Genomic DNA, 23,011 nt, shown 5'->3' on the forward strand with positions numbered 1-23,011 from the left:
TTAATCGACTTAAAATTTTGAATATATGACTCGGTTATATAGTTAAAGTTGTATGTAGAGATGTTCAGGAAGCGGGCGGGGACGGGAAGTCTTCCTCAATTTTGAACATATGACTCGGTTATATAGTTAAAGTTGTATGTAGAGATGTTCAGGAGGCGGGCGGGGACGGGAAGCCTTCCTCAATTTTGAACATATGACTCGGTTATATAGTTAAAGTTGTATGTAGAGATGTTCAGGAGGCGGGCGGGGACGGGAAGCCTTCCTCAATTTTGAACATATGACTCGGTTATATAGTTAAAGTTGTATGTAGAGATGTTCAGGAGGCGGGCGGGGACGGGAAGCCTTCCTCAATTTTGAACATATGACTCGGTTATATAGTTAAAGTTGTATGTAGAGATGTTCAGGAGGCGGGCGGGGACGGGAAGCCTTCCTCAATTTTGAACATATGACTCGGTTATATAGTTAAAGTTGTATGTAGAGATGTTCAGGAGGCGGGCGGGGACGGGAAGCCTTCCTCGTCCCCATCCCTGCCACCTATTTTATTTTCTATTTTCTTAAAAATTTCATTTATTTTTTTTAAGATCGGGGAAGAAATTCTCGTGAAAATTTTGTAAGGATCTGATTTTTATAATTTTTACTCGTTTATTATTTTTTTAAAAATAATTACAGTAAAGTTTTTCATTTTTTCAAATATATTTCATAACTAACTATATTATTTTAAAAACAATTAATAGGAAATAGGTATATATTAATGTGTTGAAAATATAATCACTCCATTTATTTTGATTTTTATATTTTTAATTTCATTTTAGTTTAGGCATCACATGATTTAAAATTAGTCATTAGTCTTGGTATATTTAATAAATCTTAAATTGAGTTGTTTAAAAATAATTTTATTAAATTTTATTAAATAACAATATTAATTTTCATACAAGAAAATGTATAGTTTTTAGTCGCATTAAAAGTTATTTAAATGCACATGTTGGAATTAAATAAATAATAATGGGTATTCATCTTATAGCGGGACCAACGAAATAAAGAACAAGGATGATATTGGTGAATTTTGGGAGAGGAACAAGTAAAAGTGAGATTATCGAGGTCCGTTATTGATTTCGTTCTTGCATTTTAGTATCACCTATGAAAAAATATATATATATATATATATATATATGTATTCATTTTGGTATCGCACTTTGATGGTAACAAACTTTCGATTGTGCGGCACTCATTTCTCAGTAACAAGTGAGTTAAGTCTATTCGTTCTTGTGTCGCCTACGGTCAAGCGACGTATACTTTAGCCTCTGGCCTCGATTCAAGAAGAAAGATTTCGAAAACGAGGGTAGAGAGATTTCGAAAGAGAGTTGAAAGCAAGATTTGAGAATTTGAAATTGGTGTTATATGAAAAAGTAAGCAAAAGGCAACAACAACGGCTTACTGCATATAACTATCGAGTAGGGAGAAGCTGACAACTAATCATATCCACTATAGTACATTTTGGGGTATTTTAGCCTTTGCGGATGTAGACACGATTTTGGTGGACGGTCATACACCCCCGTACCGACCAATATAAAATGGTAAATACCTATTTAAGATGAAAAGATGTAAAAGGAGTTTGGAACGGGCATACCACCATGGTCAACATGTCTTGGACAAGCAAGATTAGGATATATGTCATGCGGCCATTAACAACACGCTTTGGACATGTATGACCATGACATCCTTTTCCACTCAATTGGTTGACGTCCCTGTCAAAGACTCAGACTAAATTTCCATTATATTAAAAAAAAAAAAAAACATCAAAAGAAAGATAATTCCTCTACAATATTATATTTAGTTCAATAAATTAATAATTAAAATATTGAATCTTTAATTTCATACAAGAATATCAGTAGATTATCCAAAACCTCATTTGATCCCAATTAAAATCCCGCGGTAACGTCAACAATGGGTCAACATAATCAATGTGACAAAAATCGCCCCCGCCAAAACACAAAATTACCATTATACCCCACATCACAGTCACCGTTCAAGCCTTATTATTCAAACGAAAAATAGGCAGCTTTATTTTTTTAGAAAATACTGGTTCAACAATTATTAAATAAAAAAAAATAAGCGTATAAAATAAATTTACTTAAAAAAAAAACAATTTAGGAAATTAGTATTTATTATAATCGTAATTTTTTATTTTTTTGAATAAGACTCTCAAATAAATGTATACTCGATTTTCCACGGCACATTAATTATTAAATAACGATATCATGATTCATAATTTTCAATAAAATAAAGTTTAATTATAACGTTATTTTTCTCTAATTTTTTTAATTAATTTATACATATATTTTATAATTGAATGTATACCTAAAATAATTTTTTTTAATAATATTTAAAATGAAATTTTATTAGAGGGTTATTTTTAAAATTGAAATAGAATGGAATAAAATTAAAAGTTTATTATTTAGAAGGAAAGAAAAAAAGATGAAGATATTAAAGGATTTTTAAGTTAATTAAATAGAAAATTAAAGGTAATTAAATAGAGACCCAAATTAGGGAGGGAAGAAATTGGATTAGAGTAGCCTACTTTAGTTTAACCGTATTGTTTGTTTGGTTTTGATTTGATTTGATTTGATTTGATTCTTCCATTGTTCGAAGGTTTCCTGTTTTCGGTGTTCGGCGTTGGTTCTTCTCCATTGGCTTCCTTTCGTTTTCCTTTGTCCATTTTTTCGTCTCTGTCGTCCTCCGCTCCCTGCCTCCCTCTCCCCTCTCTCTCTATTCTAGAAAAGAGAGGAGAGAGAAAGAAAGCGATGCTTTGTGTTCGTCGTCTTAGGGGGAGGATCATGGATTGATTCATTCATTTGTTCATTGAGGTTTTGAGATACGATTAAACAAGTATTATCGATTTTCCGTTTTTCTTAGAAGTCAAACAATGAGAACCGCAAAGACTCGGCCTCCTATTGTTTAATCTTTCTTGGATAATAGCCATCGTTTGAATTTCCCCTTTCTCTGAAATCGCCGTGACTTGGATTAAGTTTTGACGCGGAATCCATCTTTGTTTTCGTCTCTATTTAACTGGTTTTCCTTCTGATCGGGGTTTGAGAGCTCTTACACACAATAAGGGAATCTGATTATTATGAATTCGAACACCGCGTCTAGCTCCGGAGGCTCGGGATCGAACGATTCGTCATCAAGTAAAAGGAATTCAAAGCGACCTAAATGTGAGTTTTCGTCTCTTTTTTATTTGATTTTGCCAGTTTCTTTTTTTGTTGCTTGTTCTTTCCCGTTTTGATCTTCTTCCCGCGTTTAATGTTGGATTGAACTAATGTTGGGTATGCCAACCTTTTAAATCATCGTTAAGGGTATTGGGTTTTTCTCTCGTTCTCCAAGGCTAATTCACTGATTCCAGCGTTGATCAGTGCTGATCTATGGATTTTGTACTTAATGATTGTGAATTAGACTCTACCATGTTTTTTTGTGTGATTATATGATGATAAAATGATAATCTGATGACTATTCTGAAACTAATGAGATGATTAGGTTTATGCTTCCACGAATTTCCTTTTTGGAAGTTAAGAACAAAGATATAGCCTTTATTCTGTTCTCTTTAAATTCTTCTTCACGTCTGGTTTGAATGCCTTCCATTTATATGGAAACTGAAACGAAATTCTTATCCAGATTCGAGGTTTACCCAGCAGGAGCTTCCAGCGTGTAAACCCATCCTCACACCAAGATGGGTAGGCTTTATTGTCGTTCTTGTTTTAACATCTCTCTCTTTTCTTTTTTTTTTTTCTCTTTTTTGTTATAAAAAACTAAGGAACAAAGTGGAATCTCCCATCGTGCAGGTGATTTCAGTATTCATGTTAGTTAGCATTATCTTTGTTCCCATTGGAGTTGCTTCCTTGTTTGCTTCCAGAGATGTACGTTCAAACAAGAATACTTTTCTTCTTCCTTTTTAAATTTTATTTCAATGGCGAGTTTGTTCTTTAACTGGTTTCAGATGCTTTTCCTCTTCATTAGGTTGTTGAAATAATTGATCGTTATGAAACTGAGTGTGTACCAGAAAGATTTAGAAACGACAAAGTTGGGTTCATACAGAGCACTGCAATTAAAATCTGCCGCAGAAATATAACTGTAAGATTCTAGCAGCGTCATTATTTCCATAGTTGATTCTTACATGTGCAAAAGGCTTTAATAGTAGCTTATGGTGTCTGGAAGTTTATGAAAGAAAGAATTCCTTTCAAATTCACTATAGTAACATGTATTTTTCAACCCATTTTTGTGTAGGTTCCGAAACGTATGAAGCAACCAATATATGTCTATTACCAGCTCGACAATTTCTATCAGAATCACCGCAGGTACATTGTCTTATTTTATGCATATCATGTGATTCGCTAGATAGTTCATGAAGGTCTTGATAAGTGCTTGGATTGTCCTCATCTGTTTTCTTGATCTCATGCTGTGAATGAATTGAATCTTTTATTCAATTGCCGGTGTTTCATATTCTGAAATATTTTCATGATCCTGTGTGATTCAGATATGTGCAGAGCCGTAGTGATAAGCAATTGAGAGATGCTGGAAGTGAGAATGATCTAGGCTCTTGCAAGCCCGAAGACAAAGTGAATGGGAAGCCAATCGTTCCCTGTGGTTTGATAGCGTGGAGTCTGTTTAATGATACTTATAACTTCACCCGTAACAAGAAGCAAGTCGCTGTGAACAAGATCGGTATCTCATGGAAGAGTGACCGGGAACACAAATTTGGCAAGAATGTATTTCCCAAGAACTTTCAGAATGGTACTCTGAAAGGAGGGAAAACCCTCAATGAATCCATACCAGTGAGTCAAAACATCCTGTTTTTATCTTAAATCTCTTTACATATATGAGCTAAGGTGCTTTGTTCTTGATATTAGAACTCAGGAAACGACTGTTGCCATTGCAAACATAAAAGAAACAGAGTTGATGTGGATCGGTTGCCTGACCGTGTTTTTTGTATTATGCATAACAGTTGAGTCAGCAGGAGGACCTTATTGTGTGGATGCGAACTGCTGCACTTCCCACATTTAGAAAGTTGTATGGAAAGATAGAAGTGGATCTTGAGAAAGATGATGTAATAGATGTGGTTTTGGAGAACAATTACAACACATACAGTTTTAACGGCAAGAAAAAGCTTGTGCTCTCTACAACTAGCTGGCTTGGTGGGAAGAATGACTTTCTTGGCATTGCTTATCTTACTGTCGGTGGGTTATGCTTCTTTTTGGCAATGGCTTTCACAATCGTCTATCTTGTTAAGCCAAGGTAATTACCAGAAACCCCATTTGAACTGAACTCTTGTTCATAATTTCAAATTTTAGGATGTTTATGATCTGAGAAAATTGGACAAGTTGTTTGAAATTACACGGCATGATGTATTTGCTTGTCTCATTAGTTCATTGATCATGCAAAACTAGAAAGAAAATTTCGATGCTATAAATTTTAACATTTTCTAATAACAATTTCAGGCGACTTGGGGACCCATCATATCTGTCATGGAATAGAAACCCGAGCGGGCACTGAAGCAGGAGCTGCTAGAACACGGTTTGTTGTAATTTTATTTGTAATTTTATTTTGATGTGAGCATATAAGAAACAAGGGCAGGGCAGTGTGTATGACAGATTGTTGTAATGGAACTTCTACTTTCCTTTTTATATGAAGATGTGGCTCTGACGATAGTGTAACTTCAAATGCAGTATCTCATCTCCTTGTGTTAAATGGCTTGTCTCTTTTGATCAATGGTAGATACATTTATAACTTCATAAAGTTTAGAGCACACGTAGAAGGATATTAGAAAGATATGCACCCTCTGGGTAAGTAGGGTCAATGGGGTGATCACATGCTGCTCCTGCTTGTCGTAGGACCGTGATTTTCTTTTTGGCCATTGATGCTGCACCCTGTTTAAATGAAAGGGGCAGTACAAACCAGTTTAGTTTCCTTAAACAAGCTGAATAGATTCTTTTCGTACATGACACAATAGATATTATCCTAAATAACTCTTCATATAGTTTAAGTCAAGATGATGAGGCATAGAAACTACATAATTACCAAACAATGTTTCTAAGTCATTGAAATAAGCAATAGTAATGATTTATTTTCATGGTTGGTGGGGGTGGAACTGGACTTGCCTGGAGTGTTTGCAGGAACATCCCACTCTGAGTCATTGCTCCAGAGCATGAACAAGTCATGAGAAGACCACCTTTCTTTGTGAGTTGCATTGCTAAGGAATTCAAAGTCCTGTACATGCCTGATGCAGTTTGTAGAACCTACTAAGCTTTAGTTAGTAGGATGATGAAGCAAACAAATTCTTAATAATACACTTGGTCGTTTAGAGACAAGCAGCCAATGAAAATTAACAAACTTGATACTTTCAAGACAAGCCCAGGATGATTTATTGAACAATTTGATCTATCATCTTAAAATCCACGACTTCCTGACGTTTAAAAACCACACACACCAAATAGTTAATAGGATTTCACGTGGATTCTAACTTGTAAGAGTGAACAGAATCAAAGAATTAAGAACTTATGTTCACTTTGTACCAGTATTTCACATGGGGCCTAACTTGTAAGATCATAGAATTAATTAATCAAAGAACTTCCATAACAGGAAAAATAATCAAATGCATCATACCTTTTTTCGTGGAGCTAGTTTGGGAGGATCCAAAATGACTATATCCCAAGATTCATTCCTAGATAGAGCATCCTTCATGAATGTCGTGGCATCAGCTTTCAAAAATGATATTCTGTCAGGATCCATACTATTAAGGATTACATTTTCTTTTGCTAGCTCCAGAGCAGGCAGTGATGAATCAATACCTGATAATTAGCGAACTTATGAGAATAGTACCACTGTATTCAAGGCTAGAGAATCATGTTTCTTCTCCGTGATAGCAACAGATAAACACACACAAAAGATTGAATTTCTTTCTTAAGTATGAATAATTAGTGACTTTGCCACAGCATACTCTCCTAAACATTTGATCTAAAAGCTTTAATAGACGGCAAGAAAAAATGTATACCGGTGACATTAATAGCTCCACCACGTGCTGCATTAAGAGAAAACCCACCACTGTAGCAGCAGAGGTCAAGAACTTTTTGACCCTCAGAAATTGTTGAGATAAAATGACGATTTTCACGCTGATCAGCATAAAACCCTGTTTTCTGGCCTTCAAGTGAAATGGCATAGAAAATTCCATTCTCCGTTACCTATCAGAATAAGGCATGTTCAATATCTCATCTGATTTTGTGGTAATAACTTGGTTGTATGTATTATATAGCTTTTGAAGTACTTTCTACATTAACATGATACCCTCATAGCTTCTCTTGTTACCAAGAATTTCCACCTGCTAGAACACATCCCAGTGAGGATTTGTGCATAAAGCTTACTTATATAAGCAACTCTTATCTCCTAGTTTCCAAATCTTTGATACTCATTGATGATTATTCAAGCATGTAAGATCAGTTCTACTCATCAAAAGGGCTCCACATTTTTAACATTTAGTTACCATAAACATGACAGAGAGATTTCTTGAAACAGTACAAGTGTTGCAGTGGCTTGTTACCTTTGTTCTTTCAGGATAAATAGACGGATTTGTATCCTTCAATTCAGACACATCTATCCCTTCTTCTTTCAGAATTTCCACTGATGGTCTCCATTTCACATGATTGATTTCATCAATTCCACGAACACAGTCCTCGATTTCAGCTTTGTACTTCTCCACCCAAGCAGCCGATGATGCCACAACTGCTAAATCTCCAAAGACGTCAATGATTAGTCCTGACAATCTGCCAAAAAGAAAGAAAAAAAACAATAATTCTAAGACATTTGGATAAGGCTATTATAGGTTCCAGTACACAAACAAACTCTAAGAGGTTCATACACACAAACCGTTAGAGTTTGGAATGACTTTCGAAATGCTTAAGAACGAAGATCAATGCATGGTGGTACTAAATTTAATCAAGTTTTACAGAATGTATGAAAACATGAACAGAATACTCGAGGTCGATACCTATCTCCTTCACTATTAACGAGACGGTATGCATTCGTACTGGCCGACGGAAGTCCCAAGCTCTTTCTTAATTCTCTAGCAGTATGTATCCTAGTTTCAATCAGTTTCTGCATATCTAATGTGCACGAAGGATCTCTGGATTGCATAAATTGGAAACTTAGCACCACATAAAGAAGGTGATGTTAGTCACAGAGTTCAAGCATTGCCCAATTAAGTACCTAGCTGCCTCCTCTTCCAGCTGCATCAATCTGACAGAGAACATGGAAACTGAGTTATACAAACCCCACCCTATAGGTTTCTCAGCCCCATCGGCTACCAGGACAACATCTCCAGTTTTTGGCGGTGGCCTTCCAATTATTCTATCAACAGCTCCACTGTACACCATCGGACTCCCATCTTTAAAGAGCTGTGTCTTCCCCTTTTTCAGCACAACCTTGGATAAACCTAAAACCCCCAAATTCAACACAATTCTTTACCACAATCGCATTACCAGTTAGCGTAATCAATATGAAAAAGCTGCGGCATACATCGATAAACATGGATTTTGACGAACCAGAAGCTAAATGTGGGGAAGAAACACAAACGAATTGGGATAATCGATATTTGTTTTGCAGGTCGCAAACGAGGGATATAAATCACAGACTGACCTTTGGGGCGAGCGGAAGCGATTTCTTGGATTGTTGAGGCGGCCGGTGAAGAAGAAACGGAAAGAGACTTTAGCAGGCGGGCTTGAAGCTGCTGCATGCTTCGGCGTTTGTCGATGAGGCGAGGTAACCCCCCCTTCCTTTTATCTACTGAGCGGGAATTCGGACTACACCCAATTCCAAACCCAATCTTATCCCTTATAAACTTGTTTAAGGTTAAAAATTGGAACTTTACTACTAAATGAATTATGTTATTGTTTCCGATACTAAATATTATAATTTACGAACGTCAATTATAATTGAACTCTAAATACAAATTGAAACACCCTTTGGATTAATGGTTTAACGTGTGTTTTTTACTATTATGAATGACTGTACTTAAAATAATTTGTCGTGTCTCTTTCCGTTTGAACTTGAATGTCTATTAGATCTCTAAACTTTTAATTTTATATCTAGTAGCTTTAGGAGCTTTCAATTTTGTGTGTAATAGAACTTGAATGTCTATTAGATCTCTAAACTTTTAATTTTATATCTAATAGCTTTAGGAGCTTTCAATTTTGTGTCTAATATGATATTATGATAAGCCTAATTAAGTTCAAGTCAGTTTAGATTATTTAAAAAAATAATTGAATTGAGTAATTAAATAATGAAAATAATATATTTTAAATTTGTATGAAATGGTGACGGACTCCACTAGTGAATATACATAAACAAATTTCTGAGATTTTTAAATCTCTTAAAATTAAAAATCTCTTAAAATTAAAGGAAGTTTGATGTAAATATTTAATTTAATAGTAATTATAAATACATGCATGCATTATATAATATGATTGCAATAATATGAAATATGAAGGTTTAATTATATGAAATACAAAACTTAGGGCAAAAATTGTTATTTTCAGCAATTTAGGGTGAAAATTGTTATTTTCAGCAATTTAGGGTGAAAATTGTTATTTTCAGTAATTTAGGGTATTTTCTATAATTTTATACCTAAAACTTTTTCTTTCTTCTCACTCCCACGTGCTCCACCTTCTTCTTCTCCTTCTTCCCGCCGTCTTCTCTTCCCTTTCAGCAGCACAGCGTCGCCGCTGCCGTCTTTCTTCCGCTTGTACCGCCGAAACCTCCCTTCTAACAGGTTTGCAGTGATTTTCTTCCCTTTTTTTTTGCATCTATATCTTTATTCGCACTTGAAAAACTCAATCAAATATCTAGAGCTGAAGATTTGAAAATCGTGTTGTTCGACATTATTTGTTGAGTGTACTTGGTTTTTGACTTTATAATTTGTTTTGATTGGATCATGAGATGTTCATCATATGATTGATCAATTACTGATTTTGAAGAGTATGTAAAGGTGCAGAGCATAGCAAGGAAAAAAGATGAACAAGGACAAGATATTTAAGCTAGCCAAGGGTTTCAGAGGTAGGGCTAAGAATTGCATAAGGATTGCCAGAGAGAGGGTGGAGAAGGCTCTTCAGTATTCCTACAGGGACCGTCGCAATAAGAAGCGGGACATGCGCTCCCTTTGGATACAACGAATCAATGCTGGCACGCGCCTTCATGGGGTATGTTTATTTTCCTTGAATGTTCCTCATTTGAATACCGCAAAGTAAGAAACCAACAAAGAAATTGAAAGGTTAGCGAAATTTATCCATCTAAAATGATGAACACTTTTAGCTTCTGAGCCACTGATATTCTGGCATCAAATTTCTAATTTCCTCTAATATTCCCACATCCCATAATTCTAGCTTCTGAACTTGCCCCTTTCATTCTTTCTACAATTCATCTCTGTAATTGTAAGCCAACTTGACCTGCCTGGAGAATTTGCATAAATTTCACGCGATTTGTAAATTTTAGCACTTTTTGTATGAATGGTTTGATTTTGCAGAGGGAGGAGTGGAAGCTGCTTTAGGTCGAATAATTACTGTAGACTTGTGTTCTGCACAATCAATTTGCTTCTTGCTACTTTAATAGACTCTTCTGTAGAGATACTGATGTTCCTTTTATCTCCTTCCCTACCATATTAGGTAAATTACGGCAATTTTATGCATGGGCTGGTGAAGGAGAACGTTCAACTAAATAGAAAAGTATTATCAGAGCTGTCAATGCACGAACCTTATAGTTTCAAGGCTCTGGTAGACATCTCTCGTAATGCATTTCCTGGAAACAAGAATGTAGTGTTTCCCCCCAAGAAGGATGCCGTTTCCATGATTGTTTAATGGATTGTTTAAGAGACCTCTAGATCTCCAATTATATAAAAGACTCGGGATGTTTGTCTGGCTTATGATCGATCATTGAGAGTTGATGCTTCTTGTTGAGCATTATTGTTTTCATTTCTATTGTTGCATTAGTTCTCCTGATGTTGTCAGACACTGAATGGATTCTCCATTTGAAATGTTGGATGCTTTGGCTTTAAATCCACAACCAGAGATGTTATTTTGTTGCGACAAGTTTCTGCAGGACGTTCAGTCAAATTTTGTTATATGACAGTGACAGAGTTGACTTGTCACTAGTTTTTGTAGGACTTCCAGTGAAATGTTAATCATTAGAAGGCAAATCCATTTTTATTGGAAAGCTGAAAATTGTGTACAGCATATGTATAATTCAAACAATTGAATAGTTAGAGATAACCACAATTCAAACCACTCTCTTTCAGGGATTCATGCAGCTCATATATTCGTTATTTGCCATTTTCCTTTCTATGAAGCTTTAGGCTTGTGCTCTGGCTTATGAGTGAACTCAAAGTCCACATGAACAAATGCACGATCAACCTCATCAAGCTGTTCAAGTTTATCTTGAAGTGATTCTCCTATGTCATGTGCTTGACTTAGAGACGTTTCACCAGGCAACACTATGTCCACCTCCACAAAATAGTTGCACCCAAAGGTATACGCTCTCACTGTATCAATATGTTTGATTTCCTCGTGATGATTCCATACTAGATATGTTAGCTTGGCCAAGTAGTCTGGTGGGGCTGTCCTCCCTATTAGCGACCATACATTTTCCATCACAGTTTTCGCCCAGTTGCTGATAGTGTACAATGCTATCTATATTTATTACGTAAATGTAGATGTAACTAGTGTAGAAATATATTTAGTGAGTAGAAATAGTCAAATCAGATATGAATACTGTGTGTGGCTAACTTACTAGGATAGCCCCAAGGGGATCAAGCCACCAGTAGAATTTGATGGCCAAAAGGGCAGTCGCAAGACCAATTGAATTGGTAATTACATCAAAGAAATGGTCTTGGGCATAGGCTCTGATGATTTCATTTGCGAATTTGCGGCAGTAGATTGTAAGGCAAATTTTCACTACTGTTACGGATGCCATTATTCCAACCATCCATTTTACTTTATCTGGATCTCTATCTGGTTGAACCTGCAACAATTCATAGACGAATCATATGGAGAAATTACTGGTGTGTTCTTTTGTATCAATTGATAATCATACTTGCTTACCTTTGAAATAAGTTCTCGAGCTGATTCAAGCAAAATTTGTATTCCAAGAGTTGCCATGATTGATGCAAACACGACAATTCCCTGGCATAAATTTGAAAGGTTAGTCCATACTATTTTGGTTTCTTCTATATGTGTTCTAACATGGTTGACTTTCTTTATGCTTGTGAACTTGTTCATTGATTGTATGACAACATTAAAGAGTTTTTTGCTTTAACCTTGAAAAATATTAGGTGCTATTTCTCCATTGGGACCCTCTATTTTCTTAGACAATCATTCACATTCTTCATTCAAGAGAGACTCTTTCTACTAATTGAATAGCTAAATTTTGTTAATAGAGATTGACTTGCCACTGGTTGCATCCGATTCTTGCCAATAGGATAACGATACTGATTTGGCTTTCTCATAGCATTAGCTGTAAACCATAATATGAACCCTGATAAAAGATCCAACAGGGAATCTAGTGTTGATGCTATAACTGCTAGTGATCTGCTCTCAACTGAAGCATACACTTTTGCGATGAAGATCAACATGTTGGCTATGTTGGATGCATATATTGCCATTCTCTCACCGTTGGCCTCTTGCTTCTTTTCTTCCTGGTATATTAGAAACTAGATGAACGTGTCTTATCTGAGAGAATAAGAAGGTGCGAGTTTAGAGAGATAAAAAGAGAGATACCTCAGTTAAGGTTCCCGGCACGACACCCAGTTCATTGTAGGAGTCAACTTCATTGAATCCTTTGAGAAGACTTTCTTGCCTTTCATAGTACTTAGCAACATTTCTTTGTCTCTCTAGGGTCAAGATAACGACGCTCATTAGTTTCACCTCCAAAACTCAAGTTTTTCTGTTGAAGGCACTGAAGTAACTAGAAATGATAAGAGAATGCATTTGAAAAGCTTACTCCATGACTTCCAGTAATAAACAATGCCATGATGAGATCTCTTGTTGGTTGCAGGCAAATGGAACTCGTCCATATTAAGTCGCCACGAGGGCACCTTTGACACCATTCCATCTCTTCCAGCAGCCACACCCTCAGGGGACAAAAGTTCTGTTCTGAATGAATCTGTTCTGGGATTATCTGCCATTTTTATGCTGATGAACCCAACTGAAAATCCGGTTATAAGGAACCGATTTTCTACTACCTAAACCAGAGAGATCATTATAAAGAGAAAGACGATGGTGCAGTGTTGCTGACTAAGTTGGATGGAGGATTAATATAATATAGAAGAGTGGATTCAGTTAACAATGGCATGGAAAGGGTTGGATTATTTTAGGAAAGGGGTGATTTGACATGCCATTCTGAATTCGAGTGTTGTAGAAAGTTAGAGGTTTGCTTTAAATAATTGAAATACCTGGTTTTGGGAATTGCTTTGTATGACCTTACGTGTTTTCCTATAAGTTTAACATAATCGTCGATGCTTTTCTCAACTTTGGTGCATTTTTAAGTCTTTTTTAAGATTGTTTGGTATCTATATCATATGGAAGAACTTTTCAATGGTGGGAGCATTGTTGGGGTAAAACCAAGGTTGAAATATTGATAATATTTGGTTCCCCTTGTTTTGCTTATTCACTGATAGTTACTATTTTTCTTGTTCTCTGTCTTCTCAAAATAAACAATTGAATCGTTTTCGATGTCGATAGATAGTTTGAATGACTGACACTTATTCGATGTCGATAGATTTTAGCATATCCCACGCTAAGGTGAAGAATAGTACAATACATGTAAAATTTCATCAAAATTCCTTGTAAAAGCAAGAATCACTGAGATTGCATCAGTGAGAATGTTCGGAAGGAGACAATAGCATCGACCCGAAACGATAGCCAATTTTTTTGTATTGACATAATGGAGTTGTTGAACCTAATTCACCAAATGAAACTGTGACCTCAATTATTGTATTCAACATTTATGCTATTATGATACGTGACGTGTGTGTCCACAGACAAAATCCCAGCAATTGAATCACAATCCAATTTAGATGACGATCGTTTTAAAAGATCCAACAGAGAAAAGACAAACCATATTGCGGGCAGACATCTGTCTCAAAAGTGCTGCAGCTGCTTACACTTGAAGAAAAAGTGGTAATGATCTGTGCTTATCTGCTTATAATTATTTAATTAACCAATGTGAACAAAATAGTGGAATACAGAGGATAAACAGAGGAATGGTTAACTGGAAGAGTTTGCTCTTAAATGTCAAACATTCCCTTATTTCAAGCTCTATGATCTATCTAGCTTCTTGTGCTCTAAACAGCATTCGAATGAATGCATTCCAAGAAATAGACGCCTATCTCACTTCAATCAACTTACTTACGACCAAAAATCACAAGACTATCATTTAGTTTTAGGCTGAAACCAATGCCATGTGCTCGATAAGGTCCAGAACTCGGGTGCTGCAAAGACGAGTAATAGTTGTTGATGAGCCATCCCCAGAATTAGTGAAGATGTGTGAAGTAGGAGGAGAGAATACCTGTATCCCCATTCATTGTCATACCAAGTCACCAGCTTCACGAATGAGGCACTGAGGCCTATTCCAGCCTTTCCATCAAATATACTTGATCTAACAACAATTAGATTATGAATATTTCAATGACTAACTACATGTTATTCAGCCACATAAGTTGAGTTGAATATGCAGGAAAAAGTTGCACCTGGAGTCACCAAGAAAATCAGTAGAGACAACATCCTCATCGGTATACCCAAGAATGCCTTTCAATGGACCTTCGGATGCATACCTTTAAAAAGAATTGAAATAGTTGCCAAATGGTTATCAAACATATTAAGAACTTAATGAAAGGCACAGTTGTTGGGTGCATGACATACTTTACTGCTGCCTTTACATCTTCATATGAAGCACTTTTTTCAAGTCGGCAGGTTAAGTCCACAACAGATACATTGGGTGCTGGGACACGGAAAGCCATTCCAGTGAGCTTTCCATTTAGCTCCGGAAGAACTTTACCAACAGCCTGCAGTTGTTAAAAGTTCAAAGAAGAAAAACTGTCCTTTTCAATTGATTATCAAAACCATAAGAAAGGTCTATCAATTGTTGAAGCCACATACCTTGGCAGCACCAGTAGAGCTAGGAATTATATTTTGTGCAGCACCGCGGCCACCTCTCCAATCCTTCATTGAAGGGCCATCGACAGTCTTTTGTGTTGCTGAAAAAGAAAGAAAAAAACACAATTGGCACGCATGAAATAAGTTGAGAGTTTGAGAGAGCGAGAGACTGAAAGACCTGTGGTTGCATGCACTGTTGTCATTAGACCTTCAACAATGCCAAATTCCTCATGAACAACCTACATGACATAGCGTACAATTTGAGACAGGCAGGCTGTATAAGCAACACAGGGAACTATATCAAATGTATTTTATTAGATAGAGTCAAAATTAGATGTAAGTCTACTCTGAACTCGGTTAGAAACCACGACCTTCACAATAATATGATGTTGTCCACTTTGAGTATAATCTCTCATGGTTTTGCTTTTGGTTTCTCCAAACATGCCTCCTACCAATGGAGATGTATTCCTTACTTATAAACTCATGATCATCCACTTAATTAGCCAATGTGGGACTCCTTCCCAACAATTCTCAACAATCCTCCCCTCGAACAAAGTATACTATAGAGCCTCCCTTGAGGCCTATGTAGCTCTCGAACAACCTCCACTTATCAAGGCTCGACTCCTTTCTCTGGAGCCCTCGAATAAGATACATCATTTGTTCGACACTTGAGTCACTTTTGACTACAACTTCAAGGCTATCAAGTTCGACACTTGAGGACTCAATTAGCATGGCTAAGTTAAGGACATGACTCTGATACCATGTTAGAAACCACGAGCCCCACAATAGTATGATATTGTCCACTTTGAGCATAAGCTCTCATGGCTTTATTTTTTGTTTCCCCAAAAGGTCTCGTACCAATGTAGATGTATTCCTTACTTATAAACCCATGATCATCCCCTTAATTAGCCAACATGAGACTCTCTCCCAACAATCCTCAACGAACTCCACATTATTTACGAATTCTAGAAACAACACTCCAAATACTCAACACATTCAGGGGATTCATTCATACCTTCGCGAGAGGTGCAAGACAATTGGTAGTACAACTAGCGTTGGAGACGATATCTATCGTCGGCTTGTAAGTTTTTTCGTTAACACCAACGACATACATAGGTGCATCAGCTGATGGAGCTGAGATTACAACTTTCTTAGCACCACCCTGCAGTGCATAGTTACAAATTGTCAACTTGGGGTTCAAAACATCAAAGCAAAAGAGATAAGCAGGAAATAAAACAGGAGAGAGATTAACGTATCAACAATCAAAAACAACCTTCAAGTGTGCTGAAGCCTTCTCTTTTGTAGTGAAAACTCCTGAGGACTCTACAACATATTCAGCCCCATAATCACCCCAAGGAATCTCTGCAGGGTTCCTGAGCACAAAAAATCACAAGAATCAATCTCTAGTGGAGTTTAGTTGCCATAGAATCAACCAAAAGCATACAAAATGATATCATAAGAATTTTACAGGTCAAAATATTTTAGAGAAGCAAATATTCAGTTAATACCTTTTGCTTGCAACTTTGATCTGCTTCCCATTAACTTCCAAGGTTGAATCACTGAGAACCTTGATGGTTCCATTGAAAATACCATGAGTAGAATCGTATTTGAGCATGTAAGCCTGGATAACAAAATCCAAATGGATCATTAACTAAACCAATGCACACTATGTTCACAGAATCCAAATGGTTCATTGACTAAACTTATGCATACCATGTACTTAGCGTCAACAAATGGATCATTAACTGCTACAACATCAACATCATCTCTGGAGGTTGCAATTCGTAATACCAGTCTTCCAATTCGACCAAAACCTGTATAGTGAGTCATCATAAATTTCTCTTTGTCCCATGAACATTATTGGAAAGGAACCACAGCATTAGAACTATATCACAAATTTCTCTTTGTCCCATTCTAGAGTATATTTTGCTTCATTCTCATACGCAGTAATGTTGTTCACTAATCTTATTCTTCTTCTTTGTCTATTTTCTTCTATTAAGTTATTTGTCATTAAGTGAGAAAGTAAGCCTTCGAAATCTTATAGAAGATGTTTCTACTAAACCACGAAACTGTTAGGAATCACGGATCCCTACATTGGTATGATATTGTCCACTTTGAGCATAAGCTCTCATGGCTTGGTTTTTTGTTTCTCCAAAAGGCCTCATTCCTTATAAACTCATGATCATTCCTTTAATTAGTCAATGAACTCCCTCCCAACAATCCTCAACAACAACTACAATGAAAGAAAGTTCTTACCATTGATTCCAATCTTGGTCTTCCCACTTCTCGGAGTTTCTGAACATAAACCAGCAGGGGGGAGGAACAATAATCAAATAGTCAGAAACTGACAAATTGAAACTATCAACGTTTCTTGGAGGGAAAAAAGAAGAATAAAAAATTACTTTGGATCGTCGGAGGTGCCTCAGTGGCCGTAGCTTTGATGGGTTGAACGGTGCGATTTTTAGATGTCCTGCCATTCACGTTTTAACATTCCCGAAACAAATTAGCTACGAAATCAGATCATCCAATACGGAAACGTAAGCAATCCATTCAAATGAATACAGTATTTGAAAAACACATTCGATGAAGGCCGGGCTTCACCTTAACTGTAAAGAAGACGCCCCACTCGAGATAGTAGTTCCGACAATGGCAGATTGAAGCTTCAAAGAGCGCCCGACGCATGAAGCCTGCAGATACAAGCAAAAGATGCAGTAAACCACTATCAGTCCGTCACTAAATAGAAGCATGGAAAAAAGTAATGATCCGTCAAAGAAAACCAACCTTCCGGCAATCGGACGGCGAGAAGTCAGAACGAGACGCTTGGATCAGAGAAGAGGAAACAGCAGATCCAGCGAAGGAGGATGAGAAGGCCATCGTTGTATAGCTTCTTCGCTGATCTAAGAAGAAATGACAACGAGAACGAAAAAGGACACGCTCCCAAAACGAACAACCCTCGCAGAGAAACGGAAGCGGGATGACGGATTTCCAAAAGTCTGCGGCCTTTATTGTTTTAATAGCGCGATGGCGTTACTATTGATGTGGTAGGTGGCGAGACGGCGGCGTATTGCCGGTGCCGGTCACCGGAACCGAGTAATAGGATGCCACGTCGGATAATAGTGATTTGTTTAATAAATATCATTTTTTTTATTTTGGTGATGGGACCGCGGCCTAAAGCGAAAGCTAGGGTGGTCGTTTTCGAGCCCGACGGCGACCCGCCATTTGGCGGTTGGTTCGTTGAAATGGGTGGGTGGGTTCGGAAACCACCCCATGCAAACGACATAAAATGCAACGATATTAACAATCAGTATTAAATCTCAATTTAGTCTCTAATCTTTCAACTTTACTCTATTTTGCAAGCGAAACGCTGGCCCCGAAAGCAGTGGATTGTGAGATCTCACATCATCGATTAAAAAAAGGAACGAGTATCAGCGAGGATGTTGAGCCCGAAAGAGTGGATTGTGTGAAATCCCAAATTGATTGGAGAGGAGAACAAGTGAGAACAAGTGCCAGCGAAAATGTTGGTCCTGGAGGAGGTGGATTGTGATATCGGTTGGAGAGGGGAACGAGTGTTGGGCCCAAAAGGAGGGTGGATTATGACATCGATTGGAGAGGGGAACGAGTGCTAGCTCAAGAACGCTAAACCCCAAAGGGGGTGGATTGGACCTCGAAGAGGGGTAGATTGTGACATCGATTGGAGAGGGGAACGAGTGCTAGTGAGGATGCTGAACTCCAAAGGAGGTGGATTCAGCCTCGAATCCAAAAGGGGGTGGATTCAGCCTCGAAGAGAGGTGGATTGTGACATCGATTGGAGAGGGAAACGAGTGCCAGAGAAGACGTTAGGCCCCAAAAGAGGAAAATAAAATGTTCTTTGTAAGGGTGCTCGTTTTAACACATTAGTATAAGCATTCCTCGTAAAAACGTGAAAATACATAGGAAAATGGGAGATTGATGCACAAATTTATTACAACTCTTAGAACAGTTGTTACCCCTACGGTCTGTTCCCAGCCGGCAAGGGAATGTCAAATGCAGAGAGACATAACGCTACCACTTTTACAACAAAAACTCTTATTTCTACACCAATATATTTCTCTATTACACATTGCAATTCAAGCATTCAGCTGCAACGGGGAGGAGAAAAAAATTAAATGGAATGATCCATCACCTACACGGCGACAGGTACCGCCTCATCGAGAGCAAGGACACCGGGTAGCTCTTTGCCTTCCAACAACTCCAAACTGGCACCCCCACCAGTCGAAATGTGGCTCATAACGCTCGCAACTCCCACCTTCTCCACAGCTGCAACCGAGTCTCCACCTCCGATGATGGTCGTCACCCCCTTCCCGCTGAGCTCTGCAAGTTTCTTAGCAATCGACTGCAACCAAGCGCATATTTCGACCACATAAACACATCAGCTATACATACTGTACACACGTTCAACTACATCGGTTTTTACGTCTCTATCATGTGATACTTCGATGAACCAAACAAATCAAGCACCTCAGAGTACCATTAACATTCAAGATCTCAACTCCAGCAATATAACAGATACATAAAGGTCAGTCAACAATAGGGGAAGGCGTGTTTGATAACATGAACGTTAGAAACGTTACGACACGCTCCTTGGTTAAGTCAGTACGATAATGACATCAATGTAAAGAGCATTTTAATCACCATGGAGAAGTTTTTCATTACCTCTGTTCCGACAGCAAACTTGTCGAATTCGAACACTCCCATTGGTCCATTCCAGATGATAGTTTGGGTAGTGTCCAAAGCATCATTGAATGTCTTTACGGAATCTGGTCCAATGTCCAGCCCCATCCATCCATCAGGGATAGCAGATGCTGGGACAATCTGCAAGGTAAGAATCAAGTTTTTTATTTCCCTATTCCGTAGAGCGTTTTAAAAGTTTCGAAAAGACTGGAAAACGAAGCCACTATTCGAATCAATCCATAAAAATTCAGAAGCTTGTGTTTCTATAGCCCTGTATTGATCTGAGAAATGGATCTAAGAACAAGATTTACAAACAAACCTTGCTGTTTGCATCTGGAGCAAACTTATCGGCAATGACGACGTCGGTCGGTAACAAAAGGGATACTCCTTTCGCCTTCGCCTTCGCGAGGAGGGAGGTTGCTAGTTCAAGCTTATCCTCTTCCACCAAAGATGAACCGACGGGAAGTCCCTGTGCCTTGTAGAATGTAAAGATCATTCCACCACCAAGGAGTAGGATGTCACACTTCTCTAGAAGTGATTCGATCACTCCAATTTTTGAAGAGACCTTCGAACCACCAACAATAGCAGCAAATGGCCTCTTGGGGCTCGACACGGCCCCTACTAGATAGTCGAGTTCCTAAAACGATTACCCACATGGTTAAAAATCATTACACATAGGAAAAGAATAACATGACGAAGATCAGGCCACTCATAATCTGAGACAAGTTACCAGTTACATTCAAGATCAGTGAAAACGAAAATAGTATCTAATGTGTAGTATAACAAGCGGGTTCGTGTCCATTAAAGGATCAAACCTTTTGCAAGAGGAAACCAGCTACAGAAGGCTTCAAAAACTTGGTGACTCCCTCGGTCGACGCATGAGCTCTATGGGCAGTTCCAAATGCATCGTTTACAAAAAGATCAGCTAGAGAAGCAAGCTTCTTCGCAAACTCGGGTTCATTTTTCTCTTCTTCCTTGTAGAATCTCACATTCTCAAGGAGAAGGACACCACCTTCTGGTAGGGAAGCAACCAATTTTTCAACCTCAGGACCAATGCAGTCATCAGCCTTCACAACCTGGTTGAACACAAGAAACAGAACATGTTTAAAGGTGATAATTAACAATAATAGAAAAAGAAGCCCTTGTTTCATATCGTGGGTACCTGAATGCCAAGGAGTTCAGAAAGCCTAGGCACAAGAGGTGCCAAGCTGAATTTTGGAGTCACTCCTTTTGGTCGTCCCTGAAAATTTTGATTGTTTAAGAACAGATAACACAAGCTTGTGCAGCATAAACAGTGTACTTTCAAGAGTTTTTGTTAGTGAAAAGAAGAATTTGAACCCGGATTTCAAGTTTCCATGGATGGCTAATCAAGAACATAAAAACCCAATTGCCATTACATGCAATGTACCATCACAGCTAACATCCCTTAACCTTTTCTCTACAAATTCCATTAACTAATCACTAACCCATCAATCAATTCAAACAGCTTTACAGCTACGAATCAATTTCCAGATACAACAAAACAAAGAGTACACTCACCAGATGGCTGGAGAGAATGACTTTAGCTCCCTTCTCCGTCAAATGCTTGATTGTAGGAATAGCAGCTCTGATCCTAGTGTCATCAGTAATATTCTGATTCTCATCCAAGGGCACATTCAGATCAGCCCTCACGAACACTTTCTTCCCCTTCAAATCCGATGCAGTCAAATCCCCAACGCTCTTCTTAGCCATGGACACCACGCCCCTCGAAGCCTTGCCCCGAAACGACCGAATCTTGGAGGCGACATGGAGGGAGAAAAGTGGGTCGGAGGCGGCAAAGCCAAGGCGCTGAATGGGGGCGCTGCGGAGGCGGATTGAGGAGGAGGAAGTGGCGGTGGGGGAAAACTGAAGAAGGGCGGAGCGGGTTGAAGAAGTGGAAGAGGATGTGGTGGGAAGGAGATGGAAAGTGGCAGGGGAAGCTGCAGACGCCATTGATGATGCAGAGGAGAAATGAAGTGGGTGCTGTGAGTGAGAAACAGAGAAGGGCGGGATTTGGCGATTTGGGAGAGTAGTTTTATGTGGAAGAAATTGGAAGGCGATTATGATTTGTGGAGGGAGAAAGAGATTGGGACAGGAAGAACAGTGAGAACGAATGGGTATTAATCAATTTGTGGTTTTGATCACAGATTTCTCTTATCGCTGAGATAAGGTTGACGATCCATGATTTCTAGATTGTGTGATGCCTTCAAGTTTTTGTGTCCACTCCATCGGAATAATCATCGGTTTATAATCAATTCATACTCTCTTCATTGTTATAAACTCATGAGATTATGTTTAAAGTGGACAATATCATACCATTGAGGAGACTCGTGATTCCTAACATGGTATCAGAGTCATGCCCTTAACTTAACTATGTCAATAGAATCCTCAAATATCGAACAAAATGGTTGTGAGTCTCGAAAGTGTAGTCAAAAGTGACTCAAGTGTTGAACAAAGGGTGTACTTTGTTCCTTTGTTCGAGGACTTTCGAGAAGGAGTCGAGCCTCGATTAAGGGGAGGCTGTTCGAGGGCTCCATAGATCTCACGGAAGGCTCTATAGTGTACTTTGTTCAAGGGGAGGATGTAATGAATACATCTTCATTGGCATGAGACCTTTTGAGAAAGCCTAAAGCAAAACCATGAGAGCTTATGTTCGAAGTGGACAATATCATAGTGGAGAGTCGTGTTGGACCTGTGACAAATTCATTCTTAAATTTATTATTTCCGTTCTTAAAATTTAATTTTGGTTCTTAAAAGGTTACAAAATCAATTTTAGTTTTGAATTTTTTACATAAAAACAATCATTTTTCATTATTTATTTATTAAATACACTTTTAGAAACAAACAAAATTTACCTTTAATTATAAAATTAAATGCATAATCTATAATTAATTTACTAAAATGATAGTTTAAAAATATTTATGTCAGTGGCAATATTGTAATTTTATAAAAAAAAAATTAGAGTTATTTTTTAAAAAAGGAAAAGTTGATTTTTTTTTTTACCACAGCATACTCGAACCTAGCCGATCTCTACCACGTCTCTCGCCTCCGTCGCCTTGGCTCACTTTTCATCCACTGGCTTTCCCTAATGAACTGCTCAG

General features: G+C 37.9%; 6 protein-coding genes across 9 annotated transcripts; 2 read left to right on the forward strand and 4 right to left on the reverse strand.

Moving 5' to 3' along the window:
- Window positions 1-2,623: 2,623 nt before the first annotated feature.
- On the forward strand, window positions 2,624-5,709 carry LOC111777009 (ALA-interacting subunit 3-like). The gene is made up of 8 exons (XM_023656446.1): window positions 2,624-3,212; window positions 3,670-3,728; window positions 3,837-3,911; window positions 4,012-4,125; window positions 4,279-4,349; window positions 4,529-4,826; window positions 4,997-5,286; window positions 5,490-5,709. Exons 1-8 carry the CDS (start codon window positions 3,128-3,130, stop codon window positions 5,542-5,544), a joined length of 1,047 nt encoding a protein of 348 aa, XP_023512214.1. The 5' UTR covers window positions 2,624-3,127; the 3' UTR covers window positions 5,545-5,709.
- Window positions 5,703-8,852, reverse strand: LOC111777007 (ribosomal RNA large subunit methyltransferase I). Of its 2 annotated transcripts, none has more exons than XM_023656444.1 (8): window positions 8,680-8,851; window positions 8,251-8,476; window positions 8,033-8,167; window positions 7,586-7,808; window positions 7,043-7,229; window positions 6,655-6,839; window positions 6,150-6,287; window positions 5,703-5,918 (listed from the first exon to the last, which is right to left on the reverse strand). In XM_023656444.1, the coding sequence occupies exons 1-8, from the start codon at window positions 8,774-8,776 to the stop codon at window positions 5,790-5,792; spliced, it is 1,320 nt and encodes a 439-aa protein (XP_023512212.1). In that variant the 5' UTR covers window positions 8,777-8,851; the 3' UTR covers window positions 5,703-5,789. The 2 variants fall into 2 exon arrangements, 1 of the variants encoding a protein (XP_023512212.1); XR_002812330.1 differs by having other exon boundaries at window positions 5,796-5,918; window positions 6,150-6,268; window positions 8,680-8,852.
- An 837-nt stretch (window positions 8,853-9,689) lies between these two features.
- LOC111777010 (50S ribosomal protein L20-like) lies at window positions 9,690-11,318 on the forward strand. 2 transcript variants are annotated; one of them, XM_023656447.1, is made up of 3 exons: window positions 9,690-9,811; window positions 10,028-10,238; window positions 10,701-11,318. In XM_023656447.1, the coding sequence occupies exons 2-3, from the start codon at window positions 10,053-10,055 to the stop codon at window positions 10,890-10,892; spliced, it is 378 nt and encodes a 125-aa protein (XP_023512215.1). In that variant the 5' UTR covers window positions 9,690-9,811; window positions 10,028-10,052; the 3' UTR covers window positions 10,893-11,318. The 2 variants fall into 2 exon arrangements, with proteins under 2 accessions (XP_023512215.1, XP_023512216.1); XM_023656448.1 differs by having other exon boundaries at window positions 10,034-10,238.
- Window positions 11,319-11,372: 54 nt separating this feature from the next.
- LOC111777008 (metal tolerance protein 9-like) lies at window positions 11,373-13,635 on the reverse strand. The gene is made up of 6 exons (XM_023656445.1): window positions 13,030-13,635; window positions 12,807-12,919; window positions 12,479-12,724; window positions 12,132-12,212; window positions 11,821-12,051; window positions 11,373-11,720 (listed from the first exon to the last, which is right to left on the reverse strand). The coding sequence occupies exons 1-6, from the start codon at window positions 13,211-13,213 to the stop codon at window positions 11,373-11,375; spliced, it is 1,203 nt and encodes a 400-aa protein (XP_023512213.1). The 5' UTR covers window positions 13,214-13,635.
- A 565-nt stretch (window positions 13,636-14,200) lies between these two features.
- LOC111777887 (glyceraldehyde-3-phosphate dehydrogenase GAPCP1, chloroplastic-like) lies at window positions 14,201-18,189 on the reverse strand. Of its 2 annotated transcripts, none has more exons than XM_023657618.1 (14): window positions 17,964-18,189; window positions 17,784-17,842; window positions 17,585-17,652; window positions 17,439-17,477; window positions 16,896-16,996; window positions 16,691-16,803; window positions 16,456-16,555; window positions 16,198-16,344; window positions 15,361-15,421; window positions 15,186-15,283; window positions 14,949-15,091; window positions 14,777-14,860; window positions 14,596-14,685; window positions 14,201-14,518 (listed from the first exon to the last, which is right to left on the reverse strand). In XM_023657618.1, the coding sequence occupies exons 1-14, from the start codon at window positions 18,054-18,056 to the stop codon at window positions 14,470-14,472; spliced, it is 1,245 nt and encodes a 414-aa protein (XP_023513386.1). In that variant the 5' UTR covers window positions 18,057-18,189; the 3' UTR covers window positions 14,201-14,469. The 2 variants fall into 2 exon arrangements, with proteins under 2 accessions (XP_023513386.1, XP_023513385.1); XM_023657617.1 differs by having other exon boundaries at window positions 17,784-17,869.
- Window positions 18,190-19,108: 919 nt separating this feature from the next.
- LOC111777476 (phosphoglycerate kinase, chloroplastic-like) lies at window positions 19,109-22,018 on the reverse strand. The gene is made up of 6 exons (XM_023657100.1): window positions 21,432-22,018; window positions 21,055-21,132; window positions 20,708-20,968; window positions 20,212-20,529; window positions 19,875-20,033; window positions 19,109-19,554 (listed from the first exon to the last, which is right to left on the reverse strand). The coding sequence occupies exons 1-6, from the start codon at window positions 21,861-21,863 to the stop codon at window positions 19,345-19,347; spliced, it is 1,458 nt and encodes a 485-aa protein (XP_023512868.1). The 5' UTR covers window positions 21,864-22,018; the 3' UTR covers window positions 19,109-19,344.
- Window positions 22,019-23,011: the final 993 nt, after the last annotated feature.

The sequence above is a fragment of the Cucurbita pepo genome, chromosome LG16 (genome assembly GCF_002806865.2).
Source record: "Cucurbita pepo subsp. pepo cultivar mu-cu-16 chromosome LG16, ASM280686v2, whole genome shotgun sequence".
Lineage (NCBI taxonomy): Eukaryota > Viridiplantae > Streptophyta > Magnoliopsida > Cucurbitales > Cucurbitaceae > Cucurbita > Cucurbita pepo.